This window comes from Bicyclus anynana, chromosome 5, assembly GCF_947172395.1.
Source record: "Bicyclus anynana chromosome 5, ilBicAnyn1.1, whole genome shotgun sequence".
NCBI classification, from domain to species: Eukaryota; Metazoa; Arthropoda; class Insecta; order Lepidoptera; family Nymphalidae; genus Bicyclus; species Bicyclus anynana.
This window is the reverse complement of record NC_069087.1, coordinates 2,511,469-2,536,462: the sequence shown is the minus strand read 5'-3', so window position 1 is coordinate 2,536,462 and position 24,994 is coordinate 2,511,469. Positions and strand designations below refer to the sequence as shown.

Below are 24,994 nucleotides of genomic sequence, written 5' to 3'. Positions count from 1 at the left end.
GAAATACGAACCTAGGACTTTATTATGTACGTAATCAAATTAAGATTGTATTCATAAATAAGAAACTCCAGTCACAACCATGTCCCAAATTACGAGTACATTCGTTAAAATTGTTATATTGTTACTCAAAATACTTGTATGTTTGTATATAATAGGGGAAAACTCTAAAATATTTTCTTTTATATTTTTTCCTCAATTAAAGATAACAAACAAACAAAGCCCTCAGGCGGTTTCCTGTTTGAACACTAAGAAAGTAGATAAAAATGTAAAAAACCGGAAACTTGAGAGTAGGGTTGTCGACTTTCTTTTCAGAAGAAAATATAACTTTTCGACACATCGTTAAAAATTATTATTTTCTTGGTTATTACAAAAAAAAAACACGCCTTTTATAAAAAATAAATATTCATACTAATATTATAAATGCAAAAGTACGTCTGTCTGTCTGTTACCTTTTCATGGCTACACCGCGGAACCCATTTATATAAATTTGGTATAAAGCTACTTTTTGTCCCGAAAAATCTATAATTTTACTTTAGGATTTGTAAATAATAGAATTATTTACGAACGAAGTCGCGGGCGTAGGATACTATTTTGCAAAATTAAATAAAAAAACAAACAAGAGCGGACCTTCCCACTTAAAAACTGAGATAGTAGCATTATATCCAATTTCGTTGTATTGGTGCATTCGTTTATAAGCTACTAGATGGCGCTGGCGTCGGTTATGCCACGCTAACGTTTGTTGTTACAAATGTTATAAGTTAAATCTCAAATTGCGAATAAATGTATAGAATTCGACCAGTTTTATTATAAGTGTAGATGATGCCACATACATACATGTCTTATAACGCCTCTTTTTTACGATGAGAATTAAAAAAAAACAATAATTCTGACCGATACTGTGTTTTATATGCACCTGTAGAGCAGTGTCTGTAGAACCGGATATGGCCAATAAACAAGATGGAAGCGGATTAATCAAGACACGATCGGGTTCGTGGGGCAATGCTAGGTCACCTTCTGGTGCCTCACGTACCTATGCTATTACTAGCGGACGCCTGCGTTTTTGCCCATGTTTTTTCGTACAAAACTGTCTGACGCACCGCGGTTTCACTCGCGTAGATCCCGTTTCCGTGCGAATGTAGGGATAAAATATAGCCTATGACACTCACAAATAACGTGGCCTTCTAGTAGTAGAGTATTCAAAATAGGTACAGTAGATCCCGAGATATCTTACAATGCCACAAACTGTACCTGTTTATAATTTCTTAAGGGTTGGTTGGTTACTTCGTATATCCTAAAGCATCGCTGAATTATCTCACTAATAGTATAAAGGCGAAAGTTTGTGTGTGTGTATATTTATTCCTCGTTTACGCTGCGGCTACTTAAGCGATCTGGCTGAAATTTGGAATGGAATTAGATTTTACTCTGGATGAAAAGATTAATACATAGATTTTTCATCCTGGCAAAATTCATGGTTTCCGTGGGATTTCTGAAAAACTGAATTCCACGCAGATAAAGCCGCAGGCGACCGCAAGTATTAAAAAAAAAACAGAAAAAAAACCCACTACTTTTATTTTGATATTCTTTCAAACAAAGGATCTATGCTGTAATATAAATAGGTACGCAACCAGTGGCGTTTATAGGATGTTTAACTCGGGTAGACAACAGTAACACTAAACTTAGAAATGGAAAATTCCTTCTCCAATTATTATAAATAGACATATAAAGAGATTTCAGGGTATGTGGTGCAATTTAGTATCTATGAAGTGCATGTCACTGTAGCAACCCTGTATTTAAGGGCAGAAAATACTCTGATAGATACGTTATCCCGTAATACTCGTTACATGTCAAACTTTTCCGATAGGGCGCATAATGGGTCACAGCTCCCATGGCGATGTTTTTCTGCCGATTTCCTTGGAATAACTTGTTTTATGGAATTCTGAATCCATGGCTCGAGGCCATGGAATGTTCGCGATAACACAAGGGCGCTTAAGTGTGCTTATTCAGTGCTGTTTATGCAAAAATGTGGGTGTTATGATCGTTTTGTTTCTGCGAATAATCGATACATTAAAATTAATGTACGAAAATTGTATACGCGTCTTATAGACGAACCAACTTGGTTGGCACTAGCTACACAACTAAACTACTTACTTAATTTAGGCTAATAGAAAAATCGATATGACTAAACGGTAAATCACTAACTATGATTGTTAATATCATCGTTTAATTGTGCTATTTATCATCGATCTATGATCGACAATCGAAATAAGATTGAAATGACGAACGTATTGTTTAAGCAAGCTAGGGTAAAACATTTATTGGTTATCGTTTGTCATTTTTCACAACCTATTCAATTGAAAGGTTTACTACTTGCAATCATTTCAATTAAATAAAAACATTCAAAGTTTGTTATAAATTGGAACGTCTGTGTGTACAAATCTAAATCGTATTAAAACACTTGAAACAGAGCAGAACATTTTCAACACTGGCCATTTACAATTAAAAAGTAAAAAATTGTATTACAAATAATTAGGTTCACGTAGAGTAACATTTTTCCAACGCTAAACAAAGCCGATACGAGTCGGGCGTTTCAGCAAAAATGTACGAACATAGTTTCAGTGCGCCAAAGCACTGCCGTTGGGAAGAATTTGTTCAAAGGACGTTTAACTTTATATTGTGCAAGTTGGCAACACGAAAATGTTCAATAAAAATGTATACCCTGACAGAAAACTTACAGTTTTATGATGGAATACCGACTTTAGAAATATCTATTTTGTAATATCATCATTATTGACAACTCATATTCGGCTCACTGTTGAGCACGAGTCTCCTCTTAGAATGAGAGAGAGAGAAAATTCTCAGGTATGCAGGTTTCCTCACGATGTTTTCCTACACCGTTTGAGATATGTGATATTTATTTTTTTTAAATGCACACAACTGAAAAGTTGGAGGTGAATGACCCGGACTGGATTTGAACCTACGCCCTTTGAATCGATGGCAGAGATCATATCCCATGGGCTATCACGTCACATTTTGCAATATACTTCTATTTATTTCTGTTAGACCTTATCTTTGCTTGAATTGGATTTAATTTATTTTGGACTTTATTTAGTTTTATAAAAAACACGCCTAACTCTTAGCCCAACAACAATAATTACGAAAACTGAGGAACGTACTTTCAAGGTCAAGGTCATAATTTTTTGGGGTTCCTCCCTTTTTTTATTTTTTTTTTATTTTTTACAAGTTAGCTCATGACTACAATCTCACCTGGTGGTAAGTGATGATGCAATCTAAGATGGAAGCGGGCTAACTTGTTAGGAGGAGGATGAAAATTCACACTCCTTTCAGTTTCTACACGGCATCGTACCGGAACGCTAAATTGCTTGACGGTACGTCTTTGTCGGTAGGGTGGTAACTAGCCACGGCCAAAGCCTCCCACCAACTAGACCTGGATCAATTAAGAAACCTCAATTGGCCCAACCAGGGATCGAACCCAGGACTTCCGTCATTAAAACCACCGCGCATATTGTAAAGTAAGGATAAATTCTTTCTTATCTATCCCAGATGAATGTATATGGTATCGTTAGTTAGGTAACATTTTCAATTGTTTCTGCATTATAAGAGTTTAAAATGCTAATTTATTTATTTTATTAGGAGAGGAGGCATATATACATATACACATATACATGGCGTATATATTATTTCAAAAACGAGCTCCATCACAAAAGCTCTACCATACTACAAAATTTTCATGCAAGTGATATTTCTCCGTGCAATACTTTTCTTGTATAATTAATGAAGACGGCGTACGGAACAGAACTCTCTGGGAAGAGTAATTACCACTGCGGGTGACGCGATACGTTTCACGCTCTGAAAACCTTACAACTTTCGAAAGAAACATTCGAAGCTTGAATTTTTACTAATTGCCTTGTGTCTATTATTGTACTTTAAGTAAATATACCATATCCTTACTGTTCATATGGATGCGTCAATGCGCGGTGCTAGACTGGACATCAACAAAAGGGTGCCACTCTTCACGGCGTCTCACTGTTCTGTGGTAGATGAAAATGGAGGGACTAGGCTTTTTTTTCTGCGAGGTAAAAATCATCATGTCAGGGCATGTCTGACTTGCACGGACTAAAATAACCTCCCCAACTCCTCGATCAGCACGGAACCGCCTAGCATTACTTCATGCTGACCGATTAGGTATCGTTTCTCACCATTTCCCTTCTCCTGCCTTTCTCTTGTTTCTCTCCGTACCATTATTTTGCGGAGCATGTTCGCGCATTTGTCCCACTCGTCCTCGCTCGCTAACATGCAAACAACAAGAGTTTGCGCACTCAACTCTTCCGCTCCCTGGGCCTCTGCTCTGGCATCCGCATATCCCAGGCATTCAAATAGAGCGTGCCTTGGACAATCCTCCTCTCCGCAGAAGTAACATTTTTCATGGGGAGCCTTTCCAATGGCAAAGAGGTAGGTGTTAAGGAGGGACTAGACTGTAATGATCCTGTGTTGCACTCTCCGAAGTATATCTGGTAAAAACCCGATAGACAGGCGACGTTACGTCGGTGTTGAAGACTTTGCGGTTTCGCTCCAGACAGATATTCATCACCTATGATACTTCTAACGCAACGATCAACTGAGTCTAATGCAGAGAGCTGGTAGATATTCAGCAGAGCCCTCCCTTAGGAGACTGTAGTATTTCATGCTTGTACATTTTAAGAAATTAAATAAAACCTGAGAATTTTCTTAAATTCTCTAAGTGTGTGAAGTCTGCCAATCTGCATTGGGCCAGCGTGGTGGACTATTGGCCTAACCTAATCCGAAAATGGGTTGATAATAATGATGATGATGATGATGTTAATGATGATCGCAGGTTTTTGGTATATTAAAAGACGGACTAAGAAATTGACCCACCTGATGGTAAATCGAAAACCTTTAAAACAACCATCGTGGATTCTACTTCGGTTTGAAACTAAAACGTACGTAGAGGATTTTGTCGGATTTAATGATGTTTTCGCTTGGATTCGTGTTTTTTTTCGCGGAGTATCATTCGGATATACTCCGCGAAAAAACACGAATCAATCAATTATGTATTAAGCAAAGTAACGCCTGTTTCTATTTAATTGAAAATTCTATAAAATCATCCAAAACCTAAGTAGGTACATTATGTTTATGTCTATAATATAGATATATCTCGTACATTTAATACCGTCAATCTTGATTCTAACACCGCATGTGGGTAGAAAAGCTCCGAATACCCAACACCGCAGAACCCGGGGCGGTATTAGAGCGGAGATACACGGAAAAGGCGTGGTATTTAGTTAGGTATTTGGGGAAAAATACGGATTAGGCCTGATCATAAGGGCAAAGCGGTACTTTGGCAATATTAAGACGTTTGTTTTAGGTACAAATAGCTAGTAGGTATAGTTATTTAGCTTGAGATGATGTTTTTGAGCGCCCATGTAAATAAGTTACAATAAAATTTAGGCTATGTTTATTAATATATAATAACTTTGCGGAAGTTCATCATGAATATCTAATAATTTATTTATTTTGCTATTATCCGCGAAAAGCCGACGAACCCACGCAACAAGGTGACCCAGGTCCGACGAAATATTCTCTACTTACCTTTTGCAATTGCACGTTGTAGAGTCAACATCTCTTGAGGATGCTCCGATTTCGGGGTGAAACGTACGTAGAGAGTATTTTGTCGGACCTGGATGACGTTGTCGCGTGGATTCGTCGGCTTTTCGCGGAGGATTGGAAAATAAATAAATTATTAGATATTCATGATGAACTTCCGCAAAGTAACGCCTGCTTCTATCCACCATGTTTATTATTTAAAACATTAGATTTACTAATTGCGCTCGCTAATCTTTGTGTCAAAAATGCACTATAAATTTCTATATACCTACATTTTTTTTTTACACTAAGGTCTACACTATTGGTCAAGGTCTGAAATAAACATTTTTTTTTAATGCAAATCCGTTATGCTAGCCACTTAGCATCCAATAAGTTCACGTGCCTGCAACGTTAACAGCAGGACATCCGATAAAACTGATCGTGTGTTGTCACAATTTACATGATGACATGCTAGCATAAAGCCGTTAAGTTGTAATTAGGTAACAAACATATAATATATACATAATTTATATACCTGATTTGGTATTTATATTGATTATATTTAGCAATTATATAAAAATACCTATAGATAATATAATTTAATTTTTGTTAAAAATACTAATATAGTCAAAAACTACAACGTATTTAAAATTGGCAATGGTAGGGAAATATAAAAAATTTAAAGCACTTTTAAAGCAATCTTAATTTCGAAAATGTCTCGCCTACTTTGAGAAAATACAAACTTTTTGAAGTTGTCGTAAGTCTGTTAAGCTTCCGCTCTGGTTGCCAGATCAAAACTTTTGCGGTAAAGCAAGTGATTTTGTTTCAGAACAACGGTTTCTTTATCGTTTACGTACTTTTTCTCATAAAACATACAATATATACATATACAAGTCAATACCTTGTGCCTGCGATTAGAAGTTCGTAGGTCTGTGGCATGCACCTCCAACTTTTGAGTTGTGTGAATTTTAAGAAATTAAATATCACGTGTCTCAAACGGTGAAGAAAAACATCGTGAGGAAACCTGCATACCTGAGAATTTTCTTAATTCTCTAGGTGTGTGAAGTATGCCAATCCGCATTGGGCCGGCGTGGTGGATTAAGGTCTAACCTCTCTCATCCAGTGACCCGAATATGGGTTGTTAATGATGTCAGTTTCTTGTATCGAGTTTCAAAATCAGAGACTGTATGACATGAGAATATATGAAAAATTCTTGATTGAAATATATTAATTACACTGGAAATAAATAAGGTCCCATGACAATAAATTATCGTGCATTGTGCTAACATTGTTGCATTCTCTTAAACAATCGTTCGACAAAAATACGAACACAATTTCCGCGTACAATAATTTTAATTAAACAACCGGAACAATCTGGTTCACAGACAGAAATAATTAATTACTCAGTTACGGTTATCTGAAACCAAAATTCCACCGTAATCTGCTCGAAATGACGTACAAAATCGGCTGAAACATCACTCAACAGTGGTACTTACATCTTATTTATTGACTCTAATCCGTTACAAGTATTCACTCAACTAGACCTACCGTGCCATACAAATCGGTCTAAATCCGGGGCCATTTATAATTGGCTATAGTGCTATGCAAAGATATTCCCCGCCTGTGAATTTAAGACCCTTGAAGGATTTCTAAGAGGTTTCACTTGAGCATCAAATAAGGCCCGTAGAGTGGTCATGTCTGAAGGCACGGCCAGTTTAAGTTGAGCCGCTCTTGCAGTTCGCGTTCGTTGTTTTTTGAGGGAAGTAAAAAGGGTTTGCAGGATGAGTGGGGTCTGGTTTAACTGGTTTTCGTGGAGCATGGAAGGGCGCGCCTTGACCGCAGCTCCCGTCTTAGCGTGCTCTGATATACACACTGACATAAATTGGATGCTCTTAACGATCGAGCTTACGATAGTCGTTTGGGGGATCTATGGGGGGGTTTCGTGAAGGGGGAAGGGGTAAATTTTAATGGCATTATGAAAGAATTGAACTCGCTTTCAGTTGCTTAGAAATAGCGACGTTATTAATTGGCGAAAGATTGTTCTTTTTAGTTTCAACGTCAGCAATCTACAATAAAAATTTATGTACAATTTGGTATTAGCTCCTACTAATTTCTTTTTTCTCTTCATTTTTTCATTAATTCAGCATAATAAGCAGGATAAGAAATAAATGGTAGAAAATATTTACATTTACACATTGCAAATAGGATAAATTGCGACCAGATAGTAATAAATGATAAAATTTTTAATTAAATTAATTTAATCTACTTCCCTCATTGGGTAAGGAAATCGTACAATAGTTAAAATTATGTACCCAAAAGAATTGAAAACGTAATGGTTGCTTGCTTTCAAACTGCATCTGTGGGGTTGCCAGATATAAAGAGTTGAGTGCTGTTATTTATATACCTTCAACAGTTAGTTAGTTTAGTCGTTTAGTAAGTTAAACGAAAGCTTACTTTATGCTTAATTTAATTGTATTAGGTGGTCTTTGATCTAGTTTATGTGAGATGTGTACGAATGAAACACGGCTTCGTGCATAACTGTTTATTCAAAACCTGCGGTCGCGCTGGCCGACACTCACACATGCAAACTGTGTCGGCGCATACATCACAACTCTTCCCCCTCTAGTTTGGGAACCTGTGTACAAATTTTATACATTACAATTAAAAGTTTCAACAACCAATTCCCATTAAGTTTCTATTTAACCTACCTTACTACTATACTAAGTTACCTTTACACTATTTACACTAATTTGTAATCAAACAGCTTTTTTCTATTTCTTAACCTACGAGCAGGCCGTGGTTGAGCAGGTGGGTCGCCTGGCACTGTCACACTGGGTGATTTGCCAATATCCAATTTTTGTTGTTCGATTAAATCAGATGACGTAGCTGGCGACCCCTCTCCTCGCCCTTCGTTCCTATCTTCCGTCTCCCCCTCCATCTCCCCAACCTCGCTTAGCGTGATTGGGCTAGCACTCCCAGTACTCTGAACTTCCACACTTGGAACACCTCCTACTTCTGCTGGAAGCTCTTGAGATGGCGGTAGCGACAGATCCGTACTGGATGAGGATGGTGACAGTGATGGCTGGCTAGGCCCCGTATTATCACAATAACTCTTATCATTACTCTTATCTACTACTAGTTGATCTATGTGACGCTTACAAGTTAACCCTTGCTTTTCCAGTTTAACTAGATACATTCTGCTACCCAAACTTTCCAATATTACTCCCTTATGCCAAATAGGTTTTCTATTTTCATAACATCTAGCCCAAACTTTTTGTTCTATTTCTAGCAACCGACATTTATTTTTTTCTTGTGTTGGTTTATGCTCCCTGACACTACGCGGCGGAATGATTAGATCTAATTTGCCGCGTAAGTTTCTACCTAACAATAACATTGCAGGAGTGACCCCTGTCGTACAGTGCACTGTGTTACGGTATTCAAATAAATAATCTAACAATTTTTCATTACCCCTAGTTGACGAAGATTCTATAATTGATTTAATCATTTTTTTGCACGTTTTTACCGAATTTTCAGCCTGTCCGTTGCTGCAAGGGTGATATATGGGTGAAGTAATGTGCTTAATACCGTTCTCTAAACAAAAACTTGTAAACTCTTGTGACACTATTTTTGCATCATTATCCGATACCAGAACATAAGGTAGGCCATAATGAGAAAATAAAAATTTTAATTTAGCAATTAACGACCTACTGGAAGTACCGGCCGTCATTTCCATACACTCGAGCCATTTGCTATACGCGTCTATCACGACTAAGTAATCCTTTCGGCCGACCTGCATATAGTCGAAGTGCAGCCGCTCCCAGGGCCCGGCGGGGCGCGGCCAGGGCGCGGGGGGCGCGCGCGCCGGCGCAGTTCTCGTCGCTGCGCACACACTGCACGCTCCGATCAGCTGTTCGATGTCAAGGTCAATGTTCGGCCACCACATGCGTGTGCGCGCGGAACATTTTGTCTTAACTATTCCCTGATGCGTTTTATGTAACTCTCGTAGTAGTGTTTCCCTATGTACGGCCGGCACGACGACGCGATGTCCTCGTAATAGACATCCGTTTTCTATATCGAGATCATTGCGACAATTAAAGTATGGCAAAATACTTCTACATTTTATTTTACGCGGCCATCCATACTTTAGGTATTTTGTTACTGTAACTAGAGTTTTATCTTTTTCGGTCGCTGTTCATATATCTCTATATGTTACCGGTAGACTATTTAATTGCATAGCATTTATTGATAGGCAACATGCGTGCTCCGCCCTATTTTGTAAATCGTTTTTTTCTATTAGCGGCGCTCGTGAAAAATAATCGGCCACTTTATTCTTTTCCGATGAAATATACTGAATTTCGTAATTATAAGCCGATAAAATAATAGAATATCGAATCAACCTAGAAGCCGTCATCTCAGAGATACCGTTCTTTTTACCGAATATTGCCAATAAGGGTCTGTGGTCGGTTTTTAACACGAAAGGTTCTTGTCTCCCGTACAAGTATTGATGGAACTTTTGGACTCCAAAAATTATACTACAGGCTTCCTTGTGTAATTGGCTGTAATTTTTTTCACTATTTGATAACGATCTGCTTGCAAACGCCAAAGGTCTCTCTACCCCATCGTCACCTATCTGTGCTAGTACCGCAGCAACCCCTACTGGGCTGGCATCCACGGTGAGGATGAGACGCGCGCTTGGATCGAAATGAGTCAACACGCGATCTGATGTTAGCTCACTCTTAATTTTCGTGAATGCCCCTTGTTGTCGATCTCCCCACTCCCATCGCGCATCAGAACGCAATAACTCGTGAAGTGGACTTAAAATTGATGATGCATGCGGCACAAAATTCCTATAATAATTAACCATGCCTAAGAAACGTTTTAACTCTGTAACATTACTCGGCTGTGGCGCGTTACTAACAGCTTCTATTTTCTTTGGACATTTACGCAAGCCGTTTTTATCAATGATGTAGCCCAAATAATTTATACTTTTTTGAAAGAAAGCACATTTATTCTTTTGTAATTTTAACCCCGCTTCCTTCAACCTTTGGAATACTAATTGTAACCTTTGTAGATGTTCAGTTTTATTAGACCCGGTTACGCAAATGTCATCAAGGAAAACCGAAACACCGTTTATCCCTGCTAGTAAATTTTCAATAGCACGTTGGAAAATTGCCGGTGCATTAGCTAGTCCAAATACCAGACGGGTGTACATGAAAAGACCTTTTGTAGTGTTCACGGTCGTTAAGTGTTGAGACTTTTTGGACAGTTTAAATTGCGTATACGCTTGACTACAGTCTAATTTAGAAAAATATTCACCACCTCCTAATTTCACAAATATCTCCTCAATTCGAGGTAACGGGTATTGATCAATATGAATATCTTTATTTACGGTCAAGGAGTAATCACCACAAATACGTACACTTCCATTTTGTTTACGTACCGGAACAATGGGAGTAGCATATTCGGAGTACTTTACTGGTACCAGTATACCCTGTCCTACGAGCCTATTTAATTCTGCCTCCACCTTATCCTTTATCGCAAAGGGTAACGGTCGTGCTTTATAAAACTTGGGCTTAGCACCCTCTTTCAAATGTAGATTTACTTCAAATTGATTGAAACATCCTAGTTCCTCCGTAAATAGGTCACTGAACTCTGATAATAATTTTTGCACCTGTAAGTCATGGGCCTGCTTTAAAACAATGTTATTGTTATACGTTGATACCACAATATTAAAATTGGCCATAAAATCACGCCCTAGTAATGGTGGACCTCCCTTTTTAATAACATAGAATGTTAATTTTTTTGTGCAATTTGAGTAAGTTACTTGAACGTCCACACAGCCCATAGGAGTGATTTTGTGTCCGTTATAAAAACAAATCTTAATAAAACATTTGCTTAAGGTTAAATAAGAAAAATATTTATAATACAATTCATCCGAAATAACACTAGTGCTCGAACCGGTGTCTAGTTCCATATCTAAGCGTACATTATTATTAATTAACACCGGTATTAATATAGGATTATTGTTTACGCACCTTAAACTGAATACCTGACATTCTTCGCACGACCCGTTACAGCCGTCCGATACATTTTCTTCCGGCATTGATTCTATATGCATATTATTAACCTTTTGACCTTTTTTTACACAGGCCTTAGAAATGTGGCCTATTTCCAAACACCGTTTACACTTGTGAAAACGAAAAAAACACTTTTCTGAAAGGTGATTACGTAGCCCACACGATTTGCATTTAGGACGCGCGTCATCCTCCGGCTCGGTGACAGCTACGTCTCGTCTGGTTCGTGGAGCGCGGTTACGCCACTTGCTGATGTTCCCGTGGTACAAAGGCTCCTCTTTTATACCAACTTCTGCTCCTTCTTGGCTCGTCCCCGTTGCAGTCGCCGCCTTGGACTTGCGTGCACACGACACCTTTTGTGCCAACTCCAATGCATTCGCAAACGTCAAATTACTCGCGTCTTTTTCGAAAAGGCGATCCCGTTCCGGTCCCAACGCCAACCCGAGTACAAAACGGTCACGAAGCAGCACATCCAACGCCTCCCCGAAGTTGCAGTACACTGATAGTCCCCTCAATCGGGCTGCAAAGTCTTCTAGTGCTTCTCCCGCCATTTGCGTGGCACTATAAAACCTATCTTTATCGGCAAACGTAGATCGTCGCGGCAAGAAATGCTTATTAAAAGTTTTAATTAACACCTCATATTCGGTTTCTTCTACGTTACCCGGATGCACCAAGTTGATCAGCAATCTATACGCGTCATCCGATAGGTGGGTTATTAACACGGCCCTTTTTTCTTCACTCGTTTCTATTTTATTAAGTGCTAAAAACTGTTTCAATTTGCTTCCAAATAACTCCCAGTTTTGAGCATTTGGTTCAAACATTGTGAGATTTCCAATAACTCCTGCCATTTTTTTGCGCTTAATGTGGGTTGATTATAAAATACTCGTCGCCACTGAGATGTGTACGAATGAAACACGGCTTCGTGCATAACTGTTTATTCAAAACCTGCGGTCGCGCTGGCCGACACTCACACATGCAAACTGTGTCGGCGCATACATCACATTATGGTTTCCTAGATTTTATATGAAAAATGTGTCTTCGTATTATTAATAAATAACCGATGAGGATATATATTTCTAATGTCGGATCTTAGACCATATGTGTTTTACATAATTATGGTCTAATACATATGGTCTGGTTCATCAGTTAATGAAAAACAAAAGCAGTTGGTCTGCCATCTTACTAGTATAATCAAAGACAAACAGACTTTGCGCAGTAGATAATAATTTAGCACGTAGAGTATACAAGATGTTGCATATGTATTATGTATATTGTAGAAGAAGAAGAAGAAATATACTTTATTGTACATTAAAAACAAAAATAAACAATAACTTATAATAACACTTAGAAACTAATGTACAAATGGCGGTCTTATCGCTAAAGAGCGATCTCTTCCAGACAACCACTGTGGAAGAGAAAAAAAAAAACGTAAGCACCGATTCGGGTATACGCACACAAAAAATAAGAAAAGTTAAGTAATTTAAATACATAAATATTAAGCAATAGTACATAATAATTATACATAGACTATACTTAACTACATCATACATATATACAAAGAAATACATATATACATACATACATACATACATACATACACACATGCATACATACATGAAAACCTGCAAAACATAAAAACAAGACGGCATCTAAGGGAAGACACAAAAGAAAAATAAATAAACAAAATAATTCAAAAATGATTAATAAATAAAACATACACATACAAGCGTAATTTGGATTAATAAGTTATATTAAAAGATCAGGGAGGAAAAAAGTGCATGTTTACCAGCCGTTTGAAAGAGGTTAGAGATTGGGCACGCCGAGTGTCTAAGGGCAATGAATTCCAGAGCCGAGCAGCTTTAACAGAAAAGGATTTAGAATAGAAGGAAGTATTATGGGAAGGAATTTTTAAGATTAGGTTGTCTTCGGAGCGAAGGGAGCGACAGTGAGTATCACTTAGAAAGCTAAAACGCTCTTTTAAATAAATCGGAGTCGTAGGATTAAACAGGACATTATACAAAAAAGACAGAATGTGAGTATTCCTGCGAAGGCGGATCGAGGGCCACTTGAGTTTTTCGCGAAATTCGGAAACATGGTCATATTTGCGAAGTCCAAATATGAATCTTATACAAACATTCTGAATGCGCTCAAGTTTATCCAGTAATTCTTCACTCAAATTTAGATAACAAGTGTCCGCGTAATCGAGAATTGGTAACAGGAGAGATTGTGCAAGCGCAATTTTAGTAGATAAAGGAAGGAAGTTTCGTAACCTACGAAGTGACCCCACGGATGCAAACACCTTCCCACTTACTCTGCTTACCTAAGGGGCCCAAGTGAAATACTTGTCAAAAGTAACTCCGAGATTTTTAACCGTGTCACTAAATGGCACACGCGTTCCATCAAAGATTACATAAGGAATATTATCCCAGTCAATACGTGCAACCAAACTGTGACTGCCTATAATAATAACTTGGGTTTTAGACGGATTGACTTTAAGGCCATAAGACTTACTCCATTGCACTATATAATCTAAATCTTTATTTATGGCATCTATTGCATTGGGTAAATCAGCCAGTTTGGACTGAGCATATATTTGGAGATCATCTGCATACAAGTGATAGAGCGAGGTAAGTTGAAGAGTAATAGAACTTATAAAAAGAGAAAAAAGAAGAGGAGACAACACGCGACCTTGCGGTACGCCGGCAGAAATTGTGCACCAATCAGATACAGAGTCATTGACTCGCACACGCTGCCGACGTCCGAACAAGTAACTATGAAACCAGTCAATCACATTAGGAGATATGTTGAGAGAAGCTAGTTTGGCTAGTAGAAGTTCGAAATCGACATTATTAAATGCATTGCTGAAATCTAGTAAGGCCAACACTGTGACACACTGATTGTCCATATTAAAACGAATATCTTCGGTAATTTTTACTAATGCAGTAGTCGTACTATGACCAGTGCGGAAACCAGATTGAAAAGGATTTAAAAGATTCTGTCGGGTTAGGAAAAGGCTTAATTGACGATGGACTAAACGCTCAAAAACTTTCGAAAGGAATGGGAGGATGGAAATAGGCCTATAGTCAGAAAAGCAGGAAGGATTTAATTTTTTGGGTAGTGGAATGACTTGAGCATCCTTCCAAGAGGAAGGAAAGCTCCCGGAAGACATGGAGAAATTGAATAAGGATTTAATTATTGGAGCTAGAAGGTTAATGAGAGGAATAATCATCTTCCGACTAATGCAGTCAGTACCAATAGCATCAGAGTTGACCTCACGAATACTTCATCATCATACATCACTATCAGTGATGTTGAGAGAAGTATTTTGTAGTTGAATTTAGTTTAGTTCAGTATATTGTAGTTGAATTTAGTTAGCTTGTCAAGTAGTGTAAACAGATAATCAGTGTTCAGTGAGTGTGTCGCACAGCTGGTCGTCTAGGTATTGAATCAGTCGTATTGTTAGCACGCTAACTAGCCTGCGGTTATCGCCTCATTTGACGCTTCGTGTAATGCCTACAGCCAGGGCCGGCCCGTCCATACGGCGCACGGAGAAGTTGCTCCGGGCGCCAAATCCTAGAGAGCGCCTAAATGATAATCCTAGTCAACCGTAGACAGTACTGCACCTGATATTCAATTGGTCACCCCAGAGTATGGTCAAGATCTTCGCGTTCCATTCTTACTTTACACCCATAATTATGTATAGGTATCTCCATAATATTAGGAGCAAACAGGAGAGGCGCCATAGTTGGATCTCGCTCCATTTTAAAATTAACTTCGGGCCGGTGCTGCCTACAGCATCTACTTGTATCTCATGATTTAACTAACCTTCCTCTAGGAAACAAAGAAAAACCTCACATGAGAACTTCTTTTGGAAGTCTTTTTGCAAATAACATATACCGGACGTGTGTGAATCGGATTGTCTCTCCGGGGGTTCCATAGAAATCATTCGTCTATATAGGAAGACCTTTTAAACTTAAGCGTTAATTCGTTGAACGTTAAATTTGGACCGCCTTCCCTTGCATACGATCATGATTTTTTTGTGATTTAATTGCAAATACCGTTCTCAAATTTTCCCTATATATTTTAGTGACGGTATTAGTTGCCAAATTTCACAAAAATTACCAGTAATAACCCTATACATTTTGATTCACTTGAGAGTGTTGGAATACAGTTTTTGCGGTCTGTCCAGCCGTACAAATTTTTACGTTAATTACGAAGTTTGACTTTTTACAGTTTTTGACTTTTCAGACTGTAGATCTGAGTAGGTATATGGTTTTAATTTCTACTCGATAGCTACGCTTGAATAACAGACAGACGTGTGTGACCAACAGTGGCGTGTATAAGATTTTAACTAGGATATGCACTTTAAGTAAAAATTGGAAAATTCCTTGTCCAACTATGTATTCTATGGTCCAATGTGGTATTGAGTCCTTAGCCAACAAAGTGATTCCTTTATGGGCCCCCGTTTTTTTTGAAGTCGGCACCGTAAAAACAACATATGGGCCAAATGAATATCCTTTCTGTATGTTAAAAATAAAAAAAAACAGCCAATAAAAGCGTCCAACGGTATCACACCCGCAATATACCACGTGCCGGCCCTCTTGCACTCATATTAATTCATTTCCTCCGAACATGCTGTGGGTACGTGACGGGCGATGCCGATACCGGGGACCTCTCACATTGTAGTGATGTGAGGCCTGAGGGCCGGTGTACACCTGATACTTAATGAAGTATTTATTAATAAAATTTGACCTCTGATAAACAACATGATAGTGGTCTTTAATGAATATATCATTACTAGCTGACGAAACGCGATTTTACCTGGGTGGTTCCCGTTCCCGTAGGAAAACGGGGATAATATATAGCCTATAGCCTTTTCCAATAAAGGGGCTATCTCACTATTTTTCATTGTAATATTTACCGGCACAAGCCTTTTATGTGTTAAAATGGAACACTATTACCTTACAGAATTACAGAACAACATTAAGTGGCACATTAGAATACGTCGTAAAATGCATTGATAAATATCTTGAATGTAATCTAAGTCTGTAATGGGGATGATGACTAGGTTTGAATATATTGATTTTTATGATACATTCGGGTAAATAAGGTCCATGTTAACTAATTTATACATAAAAAGCAAAGATTGACTGGATATTTGCAAAATAAATAAGATTATAAAATTTCAAAATCTACTAAAAATATTTTATCGTAATTAGATGAAAATTCATACAGTTTTAGCTTACTTACATTAAATGTGATATTTTTTAATATATGATCTATAAACATAAACGCAGAAATAACAAAGATATTAGTAATTTTGTTTAAACGCCCATACAAATCTAACGATCATTAATTGCCTACGACGTCATAAGATCGTACCATTTTGTATGGAGCGTTTTTCAGGGATTCGCGGCAGCGCCGCAAATCTGACCCTTTAAATCCCTGTAGCTCCGAAAGTAATGATCGCAGATACCCTGTTACTTTTACAAAATTGCTTTACTATTAGCATACTCTTAATTTATATACAATTTAAAAAACTGTCATCATCCCTATTGCATTGGCAACCACACGCATCACCATCGAATTACAACAATGCTGCGTGGTAGTGGTGGCAGTGGTAGTTCTTCTTCAGCCATGCTCTGTCACAAAGATCTCTTCTACTAATTGTATTAAATGTGATGTGATGATGATAACTTTAAAATTTCATTATGATATTGTCTATACGTATTCCGCGGGACAAATAAGCTAGGAACATGTTCATATGGTACTCTGTCCTTAGAAGTTAGGTATTAAGCTAAGTTAACTGTTATGTTAGCCTGTGATTCAGCGGCAAAAAAAAACTTTTTTTTTAAAGTGAAACATAGTAGTACAGCAAACTCATTTATCTTTAATTTCATTTATCATTTATCTCCTATTTTTATTAGAAATAAAATCAGGACTAGTGAGTATAATATATTTTTTGTTGCACACTTAACAATTTCAGAAGTGTCCCGCTCAATTGTGACTCCCACAATAACTCCACGCTCGTAAAACCACAACAATGTAAACTTTTATAAAATGGCACAATGCGAGTAGTGCAACCGAAAAAGCGTCTTGCTTTTATCCAGTCAATGTGAAAAGCACCCACCATAAATACATGGGGTTCTGAATATTGAGGAAAAATGTAGAAAATTGTTTACTGTCTTGACTTCTATTGTGTCTTCTGAGACACTTAAACATTTTCTTTAGACATTTCCTTCATTCATGTCTTGTCATTTGTGAGTTACAAGTATACGAATAAATGTTATATTGCAACAAACAATACTTTATTCAAAATCATTCATCGATATTTTGTAAGCTACGAGTTTATTTATCCAATAAAATAATAAAAAAATTAAATAGGTAGTTCAAGATTCACAATGATTCAAATAAAAAAAATGGATTATTCCTTTAACGATTATTTTAAAAGTTTTTTAAAAAAAATATGTTTGACCCATGAAGTTTTGAATTTTAATAAAGGACATTTTCAATATAAATAAGCCAACATTTTAATAAAGAAAAAGTTACGAATATTATTTAACGGGTACATACCACGATAAAACGACGAGATTTTTAATGTGGATATTTAAATACTGCCGTACTTACCGAATGTAGGAAATAAACTGTATCTACACTTACCATCAGGTTAGATCATGGTCATCAATAGCCTATTTGCTTAAAAAAAATGTAGGAGCATGAGCTGACAAACTTACAGCTTTTATACAAAGGTGTAGCTACAACAAGTTGTACAATTACTATTTCTTATTTATACAATGTACAATTCCTTTCCAATTATAACTAGCAATGTCAATAGTGAAAAGTTTCGAGTCCATTACATCTACCATCAGTCTCAAAGCCAGATTTATGAGAAGTAAGTTTATAGCGAACTCTTAAACGGAAACAATAAAAAGTTCCGCAGTAAACGAGCAGTTCCTGGGTCCGTTGCTATAGCTTTATTGTCTCAATACATCTTATTGTAGAAAATTGTAAGTAGGTCGCGCTTTGTAAGGACTTTTCAAGTTATTTATAACTCAGGTTTCACGGTATTTTGAAGTATTCATAGATTTGCATGAAATCCTTTTTGGTTCTCAAATCGTAAAAATGTCTTTTCAAATAAAAGGTTTAAAGGTATTTTATATTTTGTTTTCATACTTTAGTGAAAACTAGCGAACTCGATGGATTGTCCTGAAACCTTGGTTGAAAGTTTTCGTTAAGAAATTAAAAAAAAATGTTGTACGCATTGCAAATTACCTCATTATAGGCTTTAAAAAACGATTAAATTAAAAGTTTAATAGTCCTGAGAAGTATCTACATGCTAAAAAGTTAGGAATGTGGTGATTTTGGAAGGTAGCTAGGTAGAGTTTAAGGGTTCCGACCTTCAACCTTCCAAGTTCCCTCCTCCAACCCTCGATTTAAAGCGTAGTTTTTCAAAGCTTTCCTCAGCATAATATGAAAAATCATAGTCTCCAGTCATTTATCTTTGCATCACTTCGATGGCATCCCTTCGAGAAGCTTAAAGATTTTTTAAAAAGACAAATTTAAAAAAATGCAGCTGATGACATTAATAATATTTGTTATTAATGTCTTCACTTGAAATCCCTTAGATCAAAGTATCAAAAAGCTTCTACTTAATACCACGCGAGGTAAAAGGACACACAGACGGACAACAAAGTGCTATTAGGGTTATTTTTTTTTTTATTTTTTTTTCGGAACCCTTAAAATGTACCTACAACGTAATTTTATAAAACATACAAAACAATTCAAAAAATTTTTGATTTAAAAGATTTCCACGAACAGACAGCTAAAACAAAGCAAAGTCGACGCAATTCTCAAGCTGTCAGTACCAGGGCAACAGCACATCATAGCAGATCGCTCGCTCCGCAACTTGCGCAGCAAGCTGTGAACGTTCCATTATTTCATCCATTGTGATTCGGCGACAGTTCTCAATACCGCACCGCTACATATTCACGGTGTTTGGTGAGTGTTTATTTAAAAAGCGTGTAATAATACATTATTTTTTAAGAAGTTAAGTTAATTTATTTAATTCATTATTTTAATTTCAATCAATATACTGACATCTTAGATAAATAATGTCAGATAAAAAAACAACAAAAATTTAGCCAAGTTTTTGATTTAAAAAATTTCCACGAGACAGACAGCTAAAACAAAGCAAAGTCGACACAATTCTCAAGCTGTCAGTACCAGGGCAACAGCACGTCATAGCAGATCGCTCGCTCCGGAACTTACGCAGCGAGCTGGTTTGGTTTCTCAACTTACCCCATTGGGACCAGCATAGTCGTAATAGCGCCGCGAGATACGAGTAAGCTTATCTATTTACATTTATTAACATTTTGCTGTCTATTTTATCCTATCGCAACGAAAGAGAGATATATTGGAGTATAACTATGCCTGTTATTAAGTAAAAAACCATAGACATTAATGTTCCATTCTTTATCATCTAATTATGTATTGAGATGTCAGAGAAATACATAAAATAAACTATATTTTTGGTAACAAAAGTAACATACAAGAAATCGATTTAAAAGATTTCCACGAGACAGACAGCTCAAACAAAGCAAAGTCGACACAATCCTCAAGCTGTCAGTACCAGGGCAACAGCACGTCATAGCAGATCGCTCGCTCCGCAACTTGCGCAGCGAGCTGTGAACGTTCCATTATTTCATCCATTGTGATTCGGCGGCAGTTTTCAATACCGCACCGCTACATACTCACGGCACAGTAAAGATATTACAAGCAGTATAATAACTCGGCCGTATTTTTGAAATAAATACCTACAGCCGCGCGGTACGTAAACATGTCATAGGGCTGCCCGCATGCAGCAATTTAATTACATTTGCTAACTTTGTGTTTCCACTTAGTTTTGTGATTGTAAATAAACTTTTTTTATATAAACAAATAAAATACTTTGTATATTGTAGTAAAATGGGAAGTGATAAATAAAAATGCGTGTTTTTTGATTGGTTGATTTAATTAAGGCTGATACTACGTCAATGATCTTGAAGGATTGGTCGTATTCTTAAACATATTTATTTCGGTGATGCCATCTAGGTATTACCTCCACACTACGTGAACAAATAAAAAAAAAGATAAATACCTTCATGAAATTGTAGTGATTTAAAATAGATAATGAAACAATGAACAAACGCACTAATTGTCCCTACGATACGATAGTTCCCCTAGATTTCTCTAGGATGCCATTATCAGATCCTGACATGAAAAAAATGGGACTAACCTGAAAGAATATTCATCCAAACAAAAAAGAAACGGTTTACAAATGACGGAAATATCGCTGTAAATACGATACGATTCTTTTTGGAAGTCGGTTAAAATTCTTGTCACCAATGCCAAGCTGAGCAAAAGTTTTATGAGCTTGCACATTAAAGTGCATAAAATCCGCCATTTTGATTTTTTAAGAACTAAGTTACCCAGTGACACTCGGCCTATCTAGACGAGTCTAATGACATATCATTTATCAGTATGTGTGCTTGGCAAATTTGTTCGTAACACTCCTGAAGGTCGGCGCGGTCCGGGAGGGGGGTAACGATGCCCAGCGCGTACGACTTCACACCCGCGCAGTCCTTTCCTCCCGTCGCCCGCATACAACAACAAGTCATAACATTCAAACACATACTCCTCGTTTGGGCTTCGCCGCAGTCGGGTAACAAAACACAAATGATCCGAGCACAGTCACACAATACATTGTACAAGCAGTCGAGGTTTTAATACAAGCTTATCGTACCTACTGTATCGTGATTCATGAACCGCGTATAGCTACATATTTCAATCGTGTCAATCACTTTCCTTTACTCTATTCACTTTATTTACTAATCCAGATACCTACCTTTATTCTGGAGATAAAAGGAAATACCTTATCCATTAAAAAATACAAGATTATGTACCTACCTACTAATAAGTAAATTTATTTTAAAGTTAACCTTTCAGAGTTTCCAGGTAACTTAAAAAAAGTTATCTCTGGATGGGATAATTTTGAATTCATGCATCCAAAAACGGCACAGTATTTCCTACTGGTCATAATTAAAAAAATCTAATACTATTAATACACGTTACTCTGTTAATACACCGTGCGTTCGTTCGTCACCGCGGCACAGTCGCGACTGTCTTCACCCTACGATCACCCCATGTTCAAGGAGCGTAGGTATAGCTCGCGTTTCGACCTCTAGTATGAAGTCCAACTACTGGTTGTAATATCTTTTCTGTGCTCACGGTGTTTGGTGAATATTGATTTAAAAAGCGTGTAATAATACATAATTTTTTAAGTAGTTAAGTTAATTTAATTCATTATTTTTCATTATTTTAATTTCAATCAATATACTGACATCTTAGTTATATCAGATAAAATACAACAAAAAATTAGCCCAGTTTTGATTTAAAAGATTTCCACGAGACAGACAGCTAAAACAAAGCAAAGTCGACACAATCCTCAAGCTGTCAGTACCAGGGCAACAGCACGTCATAGCAGATCGCTCGCTCCGCAACTTGCGCAGCGAGCTGTGAACGTTCCATTATTTCATCCATTGTGATTCGGCGGCAGTTTTCAATACCGCACCGCTACATATTCACGGTGTTTGGTGAATATTGATCGTTTTGTGTGTTTTGATTCGTACACTTTTAAAAATTATTTTTTTTTTTTCGATTTTCGTCTGAATTTCGGTTCATTTGAGCTATTATATACGAGTATAACCGTTAGTGAAGATTTACGATAAGAATATATTTGGTAACAAATATATAACAAAAATGCGAGATCTGTGATAGCCCAGTGGTAACCTCTGCTTTCGATTCGGAGGGCGTAGGTTGAAATCTAATTCGGTGTATACACCTCTAACTTTTCATTTCAGTGCATTTTAAGATAATAAATATCACTTGTCTTAAACGATGAAGGATAAAATTTCGTAAAGAAACCTGCGTACTTGAGAATTTTATTTTAAGAAAATTCTATTAGCCTAACCCTTCTCATTGTGAGAGGAGACTCGTGCTCAAAAGTGAGCCGAATAGGGGTTTTTAATGATCATAACAAATGCGTTGCTACGTTTCACGCCTAAACCTGTGGAAAGCTACATTATCAGCAAATAACAAAGGCTATATTATATACTCGTATTCCCACGGGCATTGGAACTAAACGGGTGAAACCGGTATCCTCTTGTATATATAGTACATAATCATAGATAGATTTTGTATCTAACGGTTCTGACCATTATAGTTGTGATATCGGTTATCAGCGATCACACATTTCACCAAACAGTGGGTATCAAAAGATTCCGGGGTACGGGACGAGTTACGGGGTCACCGGTCACGGGTGCGGGGCGCCCCGTAAATCCGTCCTACGTGGCCGTTTCACGTATCTCGGGATAGATAAGTAATCCCCATGTTTATGTACGAACTAACAGTAGTATTCCACTATATGGTCGATTAGTATCTGTCTAGTTTTTGAAAACGAATATTATATAGAGGTAAGATATCATCTTTAGCTTAGGAAGAAGAAAGTCATACGTAAACCGTACGAATTATATATAATTATTCATACGGATATAGAGTATGACAATTTTTTTTTTTTAATTCTCATGTAATCAGGTTTCCTCACGATGTTTTCTATTTTTAATTTGGCAGGGTGGTAGTTTATAGATAGTAGAGGTCTGCTAAGAAGGGAATTCGCGTGAGGGCCGGACTAAGGAGGTCTAACGGCGGATGAAGTCGCGGGCGTCCGCTTGTATTAATATAGTAGTATCGATATGTACGATCTATGATCCGGCATAAGGAATATATACCCTCATCTGTTATTTATTTGGGATAAGAAATAAATGATAGAATAAATAAAAGTTGTATTGTAGTGAAATTGCGGTCAAAGACATTTTTCATTCAAAATCTAGGAAACCATGAACTATATCAAAGGCAACTTAATACAGTAAAACTAAGCATAAAATAAGCTTTCATTTGACATATTAGATAACTACATAATTAATGGAGGTATGTGTATAACATTAATTAACTGCTTACATCTGGCAACCCCACAGTTGCAGTGTGAAAGCAGACAACCTTTGTGTTCAACTCTGTTAGGCATATTCTTTTAGCTAGTGTACGATTTTTATTAATAAAGCAAAGAGGGAAGTAGATAAACAAATAAAAAAAATAATCATTGAATAATCACCGGACACATTTCACTAGGTATACTATTTACAATGTGTCAATGTAAATATATTCTATCATTTATTTCTTATTCCAAATAAATAACAGATGAGAGTATACACTCGTTATGCCGGCTCTCGCACTAAATGCTTATATGTATCCGTATTAATAATTGGCGTACTAGTAGTTCGCCGCAAACATACACTGCTCAGACGTGTGAATTCCCAAACCGCGGCGCAGCAAACTCCGTAATGGCGTCTGTTTGCGCTAGGGGCTGTACCGCAGGTGCATAACTAATTCATGGCTAAGTTTCACATCATTTGCAGAAATTATAAACTTTAGTTAGCATAATTGTTTGTGTGCTCCAAATCGGAAACTACATAATGCAGAGGTATGTTTAACGAATGTTTGTAAGGCTTTCAACTCACTAAATCGATTTTAAAAATTCTGTTGCCAATGGTAAGCTACATAAGCCGCGACATCAAGAAGAAGAAGAATGGTAAGCTACATTGTTAGCGAGTAACATAAGAACAATTTCAATGTTTTATTTGTATATTTGTTACTGATAACGATATAATATACCCTGTAACTTTGTTTCCTTACAATTTCATCGTCTGTGTCTATTTATAGTAATGTACCCAGTCAAGCTTCGTTTTGACAGAATAAGTTAAGTAATTAGCAATAGCAACTAATTACAAGTAAGAGGAATTGATTGTTTGTATGCATTGAGTAAGCTCTAGACCGACTTGAAAAAGTTAGTTATCATCGGCAAAGACGTACCGCCAAGCGATGTAGCGTTCCGGTACGATATCGTGTAAAAGGCAAAAAGGGGTGTGTATCCAACTCCTAACAAGTTAGCCCCCTCCCATCTTAGATTGCATCATCACTGCAGGTGAGATTGTAGTAAAGGACAAATTTGTAAAGAATAAAAAAAAATCTTCACCACGCATAAATTTTTTCAGCTACAGAAGACTTCCCCCATATTTTACACGTGGTTTCTCCGCCAGGTTGAATGCGAGCAAATATTTATCCTCCTACGATATTGGCGACAGACAGTCTGACGTATAGACGCCAGTCTCCGCTGAGTTGTGCTTAAACGGAGTGCAATTACTGAA

General features: G+C 37.2%; 2 protein-coding genes across 6 annotated transcripts in view; both read right to left on the bottom strand.

Annotated features, from left to right (window-relative positions):
* Window positions 1-24,994, bottom strand: part of LOC112047515 (uncharacterized) — a 475,328-nt gene that overhangs the window by 96,826 nt on the left and 353,508 nt on the right. The window lies entirely within an intron of this gene.
* LOC112055595 (uncharacterized) lies at window positions 8,150-12,692 on the bottom strand. Its single transcript, XM_052881724.1, has 2 exons — window positions 11,658-12,692; window positions 8,150-8,257 (listed from the first exon to the last, which is right to left on the bottom strand). Exons 1-2 carry the CDS (start codon window positions 12,542-12,544, stop codon window positions 8,245-8,247), a joined length of 900 nt encoding a protein of 299 aa, XP_052737684.1. The 5' UTR covers window positions 12,545-12,692; the 3' UTR covers window positions 8,150-8,244.